This window comes from Mytilus trossulus, chromosome 10, assembly GCF_036588685.1.
Source record: "Mytilus trossulus isolate FHL-02 chromosome 10, PNRI_Mtr1.1.1.hap1, whole genome shotgun sequence".
Lineage (NCBI taxonomy): Eukaryota > Metazoa > Mollusca > Bivalvia > Mytilida > Mytilidae > Mytilus > Mytilus trossulus.
The window spans coordinates 12,400,101-12,413,339 of NC_086382.1; the positions used below are offsets into that span (position 1 = coordinate 12,400,101).

Below are 13,239 nucleotides of genomic sequence, written 5' to 3' on the forward strand. Positions count from 1 at the left end.
AGAGAACAATTTGATTGAAGTTCACATTTCATTGACAAGGATTTGACAACAGTACTTTTGGTTCAGATATTCATGATAACATCAACCAATGAAATTTCTGCTTTAACAATTAAGTGGGTATGAGAGAGGTAAGAGTTTTTGTCTCAGTGTTGAAGACCTCACTGTGACTTTGTGATGAAGGACAGAATAATAAAGCTATAGACTGTTGGTTTTCCCTTTTACACTAGTAATTTTTAAGGCCCTTTATAGTATACTGTTCTGTGTGAGCCAAGGCTCTGTGTTGAAGACCTATAATTTACTTTTATAAATTGTGACTTGGATTGAGAGTTGTCTCATTGGCACTCATATACACATCTTCTTATATCAATATATATGTTTTCAAATGAAAATATAAAAGAAAACTATGACAATGTAATAATTCAATTTGATTATTTAATAAGAAATTTTAACAACTAAGAAGTAACAATATGCATAATAAAATTACATTGAAATGAAACAAAAAAAAAGTAATTGCAATACTGTTTTATCACATGTATAAAAGTCGTTAGGGACTTGATTATTGCAATTTCAAGACATGATATAAAATATATGGTGTATGGAATCTACTGAACAGAAAATCCAAGTAAAATGGTTAGGAAAATAAATTCAAAATATCTGAAATTTCATTCAGTTAAAATATACAAAAGAAATCACACACAAATTTCATTCTAACCCCTCCATACCTAAAAATTTCACTAGACTTGTGAATTCAAGTCACCAGAATTTGCTTTAGATAACTTGACAATCAGCCGTTATTGTTCCTGTTTGAAATAAACAGCACACAATATGGCATATGTGTCGTAAGATATCCCTCTTTGGTTCGTTCAATAGATTTTCTGTTCATGTAATTAGGTGTCTGTTTACGATATTTAATACAACCATGATAAACAATATGAAATTGACATTGGTGTTAAAGGTTAAGCATGCACAGGTATAGGAAGGAGGTCATGAATCCTATATGCCACCATTTTATTCCTAAGATGAGACCAATATTTATTATCATCATTTTAATGTTTTTTATAATCATAGTTGCTTCTAACAGGATTATCTCCCCAATTAAAACACTTTTGGCAAATCCTTTTTCTAGGTAATGCACTATTTTTCCTAATGGTTTGGATGGTTCATTACTCCACTAATTCTGCTTCCTTCTTGGAGAGTTCTGTTCACTAATTCCACATCCTGTCTTTAGCAAAGCTTTTTGGGAGAATTTTAATCTCCCTTGAGTAGCAACATAATGCACAACAACAAATAAAAATAAATTAAGTAGAGAAAAAACAAAAAGATGAAAACAACATATAAAACACACTCTATTCAAATGAAGCCTTTAACAAAGACTTTCATTTTTTTGGTAGTATTTATTTTTTCGTTTCATCACTATAATTGTCATGATAATTAATCATAAAACTAGTGTCAAAGGCTCCATACTAATACTTACCATGGTTTGGCATTTACTTTGAAATTTTTCGGATTCAAATTTGCCAACGTGGCAATTTTTGATATGGTAAATCAGTTTCCTTCACACATAGCATAATGACCTCCATGCCATATGCTACATTTTTGAGGAATTTTTGGCATTTTATTTTTTTGGAAAACACAAAAAATACACTTCCATTTGCACGTTTTAAAAATCATGATTTCCCGTAGAATCTTGGACTCCAAGAATATTAGAATTCCTTGAATGTCAATTTGCTTACAAAGACCTTTTATTTGACCTTTATAATAAAATTGACATATTCATCCAAACTAAGCCCCAACTCCTGACATCTAGACAGTATCTGTGGTACAATCTCCTTACAGCCGTGGGAAACCTCAAACATCAGATACTGAAATCAGAAAACAGAAACAAAACACAAATGTTAATATTCAATAAAATAATGCTATAGAATCATGTTTAATTGATTTTTGCTGATGAAAATATTATTAACTCTTATATATCTTTTAATATGCTGTTGATTTTTTTCTCTTCAATTTATAAAATATCACTATTACTATAAATTTTCAGATTCTGAAGGTCTTTTTTTTTTAATTTAAGAATAAAAGGTATATATCTTGAGTAAAATTTTTCTCTATAAAAATAAGAAGAATAAAATGATTAAAAATTAAATAATATGATAGAAATGAAAAAGTTTTTACATCTTTCCACAAGGTGACACAATATGGAAGAACTTGGACCGCTCTCTGGTATAACTTTCTGGCCTACAACAGAAAAACAAAAATATCATTATAAAAATTCAGATCTTTAAATTTTCAGGTTTTTTTTATATTTTAAACTATGCAGTAAATTTTTAGTTTGTTATATATTTTAATTTCCCTTCATTAGGTACTGTCAGTGTAAAAGTACACTGTTGACTGTCAAAAACTAATCTATTTATCCGAAAAGCGAAAAAAGAAAAAAAAACTTCTGATGCAAATTCTAGATCTGACAAGAAGAATTTTGTATCGTGTTTAAACACTTTCCATGAAGTTATTAATGAAAGAAAATTAATTGCGCTGCATACAATATTTTTATCATAAAGAGTCTGCTGGTTATGTTTCATGAAATTCCTTGAAGATCTGAAAAAGTAATTGATTTATTGATGTCTAAATAACTTAAACCTAAGTCTGTATGTTAATATAAACGGCAAAAATAAGTCCATTTATCAATCTTTACATTAGGTGTATAACTCATACAAATGCTGATCTTTCATTGGCTAAGACAAATCACTTGACTCCATCGCATGCTTTCATTTTGCATGAAAGCAGACCAATATTTGAAAAATTATTAGCTACTTCTCTTTGAATAATCAACATTCAACAATATTATTTGATATTGTTCCTGTTCAAGAAATAAGTCATTATTATAAAATCACAATATATTTTCTGCTATGAAATTGATCATAAAAAAATCTTTTCATGCTTAAGTCCCTAAATAAAATTTAGCACATCATCAAGATGCCCACCTACCTTTAACAGGACACTGGAAATCGACACAAAATTAAAACACAAAGAAAACAATCAAAAAAATTACAACAGTTGTGTTAGTACATGTTCTAATTTGATTATATTCATATCAATCTAATTACAACAGTTCTGTTCTAAGACTAACCTCTCTGATATTCTCTAGTTTGATGGTCAACGATATCATCCTGAAATGTATGATGTTGTATGATTTATTAATGATATTCAAAATATAAATGAAAAACTAAATTAATATTCAACAAATCATAAGAATTTTTCACTTTCCAGTCAATCATTTGAAAGGAGTTTCTGACAGTAACATACAAACATACAAGCAGGAAAAGGTAGAACAAACAAAGACCAATATTCAATGGCGTACATAAAATATTTGTGGACTGATAAATTTATAATAGAGGTGGTACAAGTTTGTCACTTAAGTGCTAGTCTTCGTAAGACTCAGGCAATTTAGGTAAAAATCAAAACATGGTCAGCAAAAACCCACCGAGCTAATCATGTTTTCACCACTGCCTGATTCTTAGGCAGACTGGCACTTAAGATGTACAATATTGACAACAAATTCAAGGATAAATACACAAACACATTTATGGATATAATAAAGATAAACCCATCTAACTATTACTTGAGACTGATATTCCTGAAAGTACTGTTAGAAAAGCTTAAACATTTATAACCCATGCTCCCTGGTTAGAAATTACACCCCTACGTGATAACTTCTAGTGTAATAAAGAATATCTGTCCATGCATATGTTAACATAGCAACCTATCTTTTGTTAAAAATTTTACTAAAACTATCATACAAACTTACTTAATATCGCTTTTAAGATTTCCAAAGGAAATCTATTCTTCAACAAATCAAACAATTTTAAGAACAGTATGGGTATACTATTGCTTATAATATAGAAGGATTCATTAATTAGGTTTTGAAACATTTCAAATAAGTGCTGTTTACTTCTGAAATGCCTTACAAAAAGATTAGGGTTAAGAAAAGTTGGGAACATAAAAAAATAACAAATAAAAAGACAATGGTAATTCCTATGAATTTTCCTCAAACTTTTTCTGAAAGTATTAAAATACAGTACAGAGCAGTTACAACATACACTGTTAGCACTTATACAACACTGTCCTAATTAACTAGCTCACCTGAATTACAGTTGTGGCTTGTTTTAACTTACATCTTCCAAAGTGATAAGTGGCCCACATTGTCGTAGATAGCAGCATTACAGAAACTCTTAGCTAGCTGAAGGTCATCTTGAGATATGGCTTCATGGCATGCCCTGTAAATAAAGCATGTACAAAGAGCCTTGGAAATAATCAACTACGCATAAAACTGTATAAATCACATAAAAACCTTAATTCATGGTGACCCAGCATTTGAATTGTTTAATTATATTATTTATAGAAAGCTGATACAAGTTAAAGAGATTTAAATTAAATTTCAGTAACAAACAGTAGAAAACTTTAGGAACTGAGTTAAATATCTCATCATTAGAATTGTGCAGCACTCTATTTTAAATTCAGTAAGCCATGGTATTTTACAAAATACTTAGTCACAATATGATGCATATGTCAAGATATAAGAATGAATATTTCTGCAATCCCAATGTTTTTTTTTGTGTAAAATTTTCAAAATAAAGTGTTTTAATTTTTGTTTTTACACCTGATTACATTTTTTATGGACCCACTATCATTTGGCTATCGACTATTCCAAAGAATCAAATAATTTCACTCAAATTTGAATATTCTAATCTTCCCAAAAATATTAAGTTTCTCTTTAAATGAGTAATTTCACTTCAACTTTACCTCAGAATAAGTTGTACATTAGAAGGCATTATGGTAATAAGTCTCTCATATTCTGTCAGTAGTAACTCCTTGGGAAGACTGTTCAGATACAAATCTAACACTGTGTTGACATGATTGTAGTTATACCAATGACTGTCCCATACAAATCTACAGTCAAACTTGGTAGGTATAGACGTGACAGCCCTGTAGACCAAACTGGTAAAGGTTTTAGCTGCTTCTTTATTGGTCTTATTATCTAGAACTAGTCTTGCATGAAATTGTAAATAGCTGGAATAAAATACACATTATATTTAGATAGATAAGCAGAAAAGGCAGAAACAATACTTGTCTTATCAAACTATAGTTTCGGTACCATTTTCTGTTGATTGATTTAAATTTTCATTTTAAGGGATATTTGATTTTGTTGTTTTGTCAAAGTCTGCATACATTCCTATAGAGAATTTGTAATTCTTGAACATTGGAATTTGTGGTTCCCGTATAACCACATAAAGTGGTATCCAACGAATAATAATGAATTCTACGGAAGTAAATAATCAAAGTTCATATTTTCTGTAATCGGTCTATTGATAATCTTGCAATTTTAACAATGATTCATAGGTTCAGATTTTATTTCCAAGTTGTAGTCTTTTTTTATGTATATATTTCTGGATCATTAAATTAAAATCTGTGTCATTGAACACAAGAAGTCAAGACAGCTAACCCTCCCCCTTATTTTTAATAAGGCTAAACAACACATTAACATAATATACAATTTCTGTCATGACAAAATTTTAAGAATTGTATGTTCCGTATGTATCACATCATCAGGGAACATACATGTTATTAATCAATAGTTCACACCAGGCCAAGCCTCAACATCATCATATATTATTAACCCAAGGACATAAAAGGTTACACATAGTGATAATAGCCATCACCTTTCAATCCTATCATCCAAATATTTTACCTCTAGACACTATGACAAATAAGTCATAACTATAGTCATCACTTATAAACCTAGGAGGAAGATATAAATGGTCAAATTTCCTGACATAAGTAATTACCTTTGATCAAAACACACCAACAAAAAAAAGATATAACATCAGTAAACGTGTTACTATCATTTTTCTTTTTCATTTTTTTTTTCTCTCTTTCTTCATTGCTGTTTTTTTTTATATTTTGACCACCCATTTTTTGCTGTAACATTATAATGCAGTATAAATTTGTTTTCATACTTTTGAAAGGAGGTAACTCTTACACAAGAATAACATGAAGAGTGGGTCTCATTGTGATCTAAGGGTGACATGGAATTGGCTGATTTTTTTAAGCGTGACACATAAAAGTAGAATAATTCAAACTGGAAACGAAGTTCGGAGGGACACTGCAAATTACATGCACTATTATGGAAACGAGATGCAGAATATGGTATTCTCACTAAACAATTAGCGGGATCCAGGTTCAGACACCCACCCCCCAATCAGGCCCAAGGAAGATATTTTACATTACCTAGTCCAAATCTTGGTAATATCTGTAACATTTTCTAATTTACTGAGAGCAGTTTCATACATCTCTACAGCTTGAGTACTGTCTCCTTGTAGTTCCAATAACAAACTGTAAAATAATCACAAAGAATGGCCAGTATGATAGACATTTGAACTTTGATATCCATATTCTACTATAATGCTTGCATTTATTAAATATTTGAATAATTAATGTGCTATCCAATCAAAGTTAAAATTAAATGATATAGGGGCCATATCTACTAACAGGTACTGAAATTTTAACTATCTGTCTCCTTTAAAAAAATAATTTGCATCTTAAATACTCTTATTAAAATTCTGATTTATTAACAAAAGATTTTTTCCAAATTTCTATTAAATCATGCAAAAAGTCAAGTTTGTTATTTTAATTTTTTAAGATCAATGAACTAATTAAGGGTTGTTGGGTTTTTGGTTTTAAAGTGTTTATATTTGCGAAAAAGAAATGATGCATTTTGCGGAGTAAAAAAACAAACTTCTCCCAGGACAGAGATTGCGTAATCACACAATTCATGAAATCTGGTACCCTACCAACCTAATGCTTTCACAGCATATAACTACTGGTAAAATAGTATTACTTATTTTATATGCAGTCAACTAAAGTTGGCATGCACTATTGATTATCAAATTTTTAAATTGCAGAGGTAAAGAGGACAGGAATTAATTGTTACAACAATTTTGGCTAAATCTTCAAATAAAAAATCTTCAAATCTTAATTTTCGTTGATTGTAATTTGCAAAATAATTGCGGTATTTTGATAACTGACTCTAGGCAAAGTCATAACAAGAATGTGCAGATACCTGCCAAATTACCTGAGGTAACAATACATTACACAGGTGGAACACAAGAACTAGTGTAAATACATTCCTTGTAACAAGTTTATAAATGCATTTATATGTTTTGTATGTTTTTCTACAAACTGAGTTCAGAATGTTACTATAAACAAATCTAATCTGTGTTTCATTTGAACCTATCAAAATAATACACACTTTCCATTGTTAAATCATCCTTCTTTATTTCTAAAATACATACATGTCATCCTACATAACTCTTTACTGTTTTACCATGTACAGTAAATTCAGAAATTATTGCGATGTTTTTAGTATTGGGAAAAAGGTGACAGGGTTATAATCACAATAATTTACTGGCTTTTTCAAATTTGTTTATATATAAATTAAGGTTTATGTACCCTTCTGTAGCCATTTTTGTACGAACTTTTCAAACTTCAATTGTAATAAAACTACAGATATAATGAATAAAAGAGATAGGCCATTTTGTACATATTACAAGGGGAAATCTGTTGCAGAGCATTATTTTTTACTGTTCCATTGCATTTAATAGAAAAAGAGGACTGTGGCAAATAAATCAAGATTTTTATAGAAAATCCACAACCTTTATCCTTGTACTGTCATATTTGGTAATTTGATGACTAGTAGATATAGGATTATTGCATGCAGTGCTAGCATTGATTTCCTTAAAACAACTTCATAAATGTACTTATTGCTTAAAACAAATATAAATATGGCCAAAATCAAGTACACCTTTTAGGGTGCGCTCAACTTTAGTGACTCAACACGAGATGTTTTGGAATTTACAGGTTGCATAGAACTTTTTGTTAAAAATAAACACTAGCACATCATAGAAAATCAAGTGAGTAACTTATGTTTCAAATTTTATAACAAAAATCTCTGTAGATTTTCTATAAAAATCTTGATTTATTTGCCACAAAGTCCTCTTTTTCTATCAAATGCAATGAAACAGTAAAAAAATAATGAGTTGTATCAAGTTTCCCCTTGGAATATGTACTAAATGGCCTATCTTTATTATTCATTTTATCTGTAGTTTTGATGCAATTGAGGTTTGAAAAATTTGTACAAAAATGGCTACATAAACCTTAAACAAGATTTATCTTAATATCGCAAAAATGAAAATTGCATTTGAGTCTAAAATAACAAAATCGCAATAATAAAAGCATGCAATAATTTCTGAATTTACAGTACTTAGAGTGAGAGAAAAAAAACTTCCATGTTAACCCCTCCCCTCATAAAGGGGGTATTCATAGGATTTTTAAATAAACTGCTTAAAAGAGAGCTTATTGAATATTTTTAGATTTTCTTGTAATTCATCCATACATAAGACTATTTCTTCCTCTACAGACTCGAGCATGATACCTTCCTTGAAGTCAGGAGGTTTATATTGTAGAGAATTAATTGACTATTTAGATTTACCTGTAATTCATCCATACATATACAATCTCTTCCTCTATAGACTCAGGCATGATACCTTCCTTGAAGTCAGGAGGTTTATATTGTAGGGGCACAGCTTCATCTAGTAAAGTACTGAAAAACCAATACAGTATTTTTTTATGGCATTTATGTCTGGTCATCTTCAGAAATGAAACTAACAAATGTACTTTTCACACAGTTTTTGAAAGGAAAGAGTTGGTCAAGGGAATAGAGTGATTATGTCGACTTGTCGGTCAACTTGAATTTAAAATAAAATAGTTCATGTTTCTATATTCCAAATATAGTGATGAAAAAAAAATCAGGGCAATGAGAATGCATTTCTTACATAACATATTACTAAAAACATACATGTACTTGTATCTTCATGTAAATTTATTCTCAGTTCAGTAAGGTTTGTTATGACAACATATACAAGTTTGTAACATGGGGTTCACATGATGAAGACATATAATAAAATTATGACATTTTAACTTTTTTCTGGGTTTTTTCGGTTTTACTGACATTTTCATAACAGATAACATTTTTACAGTTCCTGTCTTAATTTATGTGCAATATATAGTACAATAAGAATAAATAATTTATGTCTTCAGCATAACTCGATTTATGACTTTTAAAAATATTTTTAGAATCATTTTTATAACAAACTGTCTGGGAAAATTTATACCTTCTCATAATTAAAGATTACACAAACTCTCTTTTCTGAAGGTTATTTATGAGTTCAATAAATTTTTATTTGTTTTTCTGAAAGACCACCTGGATTGATAAGGAATTCACATTAATTGAAAATTATGATAAAATTAGCAAACTGCAAAGTGACTTGAAAATCCTTCATATTAAGAAAATATTTCTTTTCAAAACTTTAATTACATAACAGGGTAAGGGTTATAGGTCATTTTATTTACTTCATAATCATTATAAATTGTAATTAAAAAAGTCAACAGGATACTTATAAACTACTTTTTAGTCACTGCTATGGAACAGCTTCACGTTAAAATGAATAGGTACGAAAATAAAAGAGAAATTTAAATGATATTTAAGAAATCAGGTTATTAAGTTCCAATTATCACATATTTGTTATTTTCAAATGATTTAACAGAAATTTATGACCAAATCAATTCAACTTTTATCTCTTTATAATTATCCAAAATTGAAAATTGAACAAATTTCAAGCATAAAAATATCTTGTCTTTTAAAAGAAGGCTATTCAATGATTGAGCAGAAAAAGAGAGTTTACACTTAAATTCTTAAGTACAAACGATGTCACAAATTATAATTTATTTGTTTACTTTGATACAGTATTCTAAAATTTATAATATATGACTGATAATTACACCAATTACGTGATTAAAATATTTCATCATAAACTCTCATTCACGCTTGGCTGACAAAATGCATTAAACCTAGCTCCCATAACTCTGATTTAGTAAATAGTATAATTAATATCTGATAAATTTAATGTTTATATCAATAGCATTATTTGATAATAAAATATTTATAATATTGTTAAATCCTTTTAATTAATTTTGAAGGACACAGGTAAACTGTTAAATAATTTTAAAAATGCTGTAATGTTAAATGATGGGGAAAAGAAGAATTATTTAAATAACAAGAGGCTCCAAGAAGTCTGAATCACAGAATTTAATTTTACAAAATGCTCAGTTCACATCCAATTTATAATGAATGTAGATTATGTGTTGTATCATTGTTAATGTCATTGTTAAAACAATGAAGGATCATAACTCTTAAACAGCAAAAGGGAAAATTGTCAATGTTGAATTTGACCTCAATTTTGTGATAATGAGCAACATATCAAAATCAGAAAAAATTTTGGAGGACCAATTTTCAACTTATTGCTTGACTTTCATTTTATCGCAATCAAGGACCATAACTCTTTAACAACAGCAATAAAAATTGTCAATACTAAATTTTATAATTCCATTTGATCATCAGTAACAAAGCATGCATTATTGAAATGTATTGGTTGAAAAGTAATTCAGTAATTGCAAAGAAACAATGTTAAATGTCATTTTTTATCAATCAAAGACCATAACTCCTGAACAGCAAAAGTGAAAATCATCAATATCCAATTTGCCATCAGAAGCAAAATAATAAAATTTATAAATAGTAGTTGAATGGTTCATAAGTTATGGAACAGAAACAACTAGACCTGCTGCCCTGCCTCAACCCTAAATAATAACTGAATTTCTGTTTGAAAACAAACTAAAATGAATGTTTTTATGTTACTTGTAGTCTCAGCATTCAACTATTTATTTATTTTCCTCTGGATTCTTACAAAAATCTATTAGATTGTATGTACATGCCCATAACACTACTGAATATAACATTATTCTGGCATGGGACAGGCATAAGGTTAAACATTGCTTGCTTGTGAAAGTATGTGACTGCATTTTACATTTTCCAAAAATAAGAGGAGGGAGCCTACAAAAAACTTGTATCCTACAGGCAACAGAACTTACCAATACAACAGGTTGGGGTCAGATCTCTTATCTTTAATATCTACATCAAAGTAATTGATGGCACCCATCTCCAATGCTTCTAATGCTTTGTCCATATCACCCTGTGGAGAAAAGTATATCATTACAATGAAGCAAATATTATCTTATTATTGACAAAATACACAAAGGATGTTGATAAGCTGATAAAATCAAAAATCAAAAATCATTTTTCTCAAAAGAAGTTTTTTGAAAAATTGCATAAAAAATAACTAGAGGCTCTAAAGAGCCTGTGTCGCTCACCTTGGTATATGTGAATTAAACAAAGGAAGCAGACAGTTCATGACAAAAATGTGTTTAGGTGATTGTGATGTGTTTGTACATCTTCCTTTACTGAACATTCTTGCTGCTTACAATTATCTCTATCTATAATGAACTTGTCCGTGTAGTTTCAGTGGAAATTGTAAGTAAAAATTTACAAATTTTATGAAAATTGTTAAAAATGGATTATAAAGGACAATAACTTCTTAGGGGGTCAATTGACCATTTTGGTCATTTTGACTTATTTTTGAGTCTTAAATTGCTGTACATTATCTATCTATAATAATATTTAAGATAATAACCCAAAACAGCAAAATTTCCTTAAAATTACCAATTCAGGGGCAGCAACCCAACAATGGATTGTCTAATTCATCTGAAAATTTCAGGGCAGATAGATCTTGACCTGATGAACAATTTAACACCGTGTCAGATTTGCTCTAAATGCTTAGTTTTTGAGTTATAAGCCAAAAACTGCATTTTACCCCTATGTTCTATTTTTAGCCATGGTGGCCATCTTAGAAGGTTGGGCGGGTCACCGGACACAATTTTTAAACAAGATACCCTAATAATGATTATGGCCAAGTTTGGTTGAAATTGGCTCAGCAGTTTCAGAGGAGAAGATTTTTGTAAACGCCGGATGACGGACGCCGGACGACGCCGGACGCCAAGTGATGAGAAAAGCTCACTTGGCACTGCGGGCCAGGTGAGCTAAAAAATAATATAAATAAAAAAAGACAGGTTATCATGATGGTTTTCAAAGCAAAAAAATTACAATTATTGACAGTAAAAAAAATTCTGGATTCTTGTATGAATATACTTGTATTAAAATTAAGGGAACAAAATGTTATACATATACTACCTTTTTAAACAAATTGCATTAATTTCATAACAAGTGTATGCAGATGATATTAGGATTTGAGTAAGGTATGTCTAAAGCATACAATTATTGTTTGCTTTATGTCTCTTTGACACATTCCCTATTTCCATTCTCTATTTTAATGATTACTTCCCCTTTATCAACCAAACATAAGAGGGACATACTTTTAACAAAAATTTCAGTATTTTCCTTTCAAAAATGTTAACACCATGAATAATTTGACAGTGCTTTACTTACAATGATGGTTTTATTTCTCAAACAATAAATTTTACTCTTCCTATTTGAGAATGATTTTAAACAATTCAAACATAAAAGATTTTTAAACATCTAATAAATGATAATTTAGGAGAAACTGCAACAACTAAAGTCTAATAAATTTCACTTTTCATATTAAAAGCATGAAATTTGAAAATAATACAACAATAAAACAGGCTGAACAATCTTGAAATAATTTTAATTTGTCAACGACAACCTCATTAAAACGCTTGGTGTGACTGAGTAATACAATCCATCTTAAATTATGCATCTTTATTAACTAAAAGATTCATAAAAACCATCATTTGCACCTTTAATGTCCATTAACATAAAATATACATGCAAAAACAGCAAAACATGCATAATTTCTGTTTACATTTCTACTGCATCATCATTATAAATTTACATTATTTCGAATAACTAGTAATGTATTTATTTTAAACAGAATAAAAGGTTTTTATGAAGAATACTAAAACATGGAACACCCATCAGAAATATGTCGACCGTCAATTTTGTACAATTTAAAATTCACCTTCTTTTACAAAAATGATTATTTAAGATATCATAATTATACGGACACCCACCTGTTGAATTTCATAACTTGCTGCATAATAACTGAGTTGAGCACTGAATCTATTAGCTGCCAAGGCATCGGCAAAAACCTGAAAGAACATAATAGGCTTTCCAATCACTAAAAACAATCAAACTTGCACATAAAACTTCATAAGCACTCAGGTAGTACACAATGTACATGAATACGGAGTAAATAAATG

General features: G+C 29.4%; 1 protein-coding gene across 2 annotated transcripts in view; it reads right to left on the minus strand.

Annotated features, from left to right (window-relative positions):
- Nucleotides 1–418: 418 nt before the first annotated feature.
- LOC134686865 (zinc finger C3H1 domain-containing protein-like) overlaps nt 419–13,239 on the minus strand; it is a 56,777-nt gene continuing 43,956 nt past the window's right edge. Inside the window, exons 26-34 of one of the 2 annotated variants that reach the window (XM_063546682.1) lie at nt 13,051–13,128; nt 11,038–11,138; nt 8,543–8,653; nt 6,283–6,387; nt 4,798–5,064; nt 4,170–4,271; nt 3,125–3,164; nt 2,173–2,235; nt 419–1,862 (exon numbers count right to left, since the gene is read on the minus strand). In XM_063546682.1, coding sequence (XP_063402752.1) covers nt 1,743–1,862; nt 2,173–2,235; nt 3,125–3,164; nt 4,170–4,271; nt 4,798–5,064; nt 6,283–6,387; nt 8,543–8,653; nt 11,038–11,138; nt 13,051–13,128 — 987 coding nt within the window. In that variant the 3' untranslated portion in view covers nt 419–1,742. Of the gene's footprint in view, nt 1,863–2,172; nt 2,236–3,124; nt 3,165–4,137; nt 4,272–4,797; nt 5,065–6,282; nt 6,388–8,542; nt 8,654–11,037; nt 11,139–13,050; nt 13,129–13,239 lie in introns of those variants that run through there. The other variant, XR_010101679.1, reaches the window with a different exon arrangement.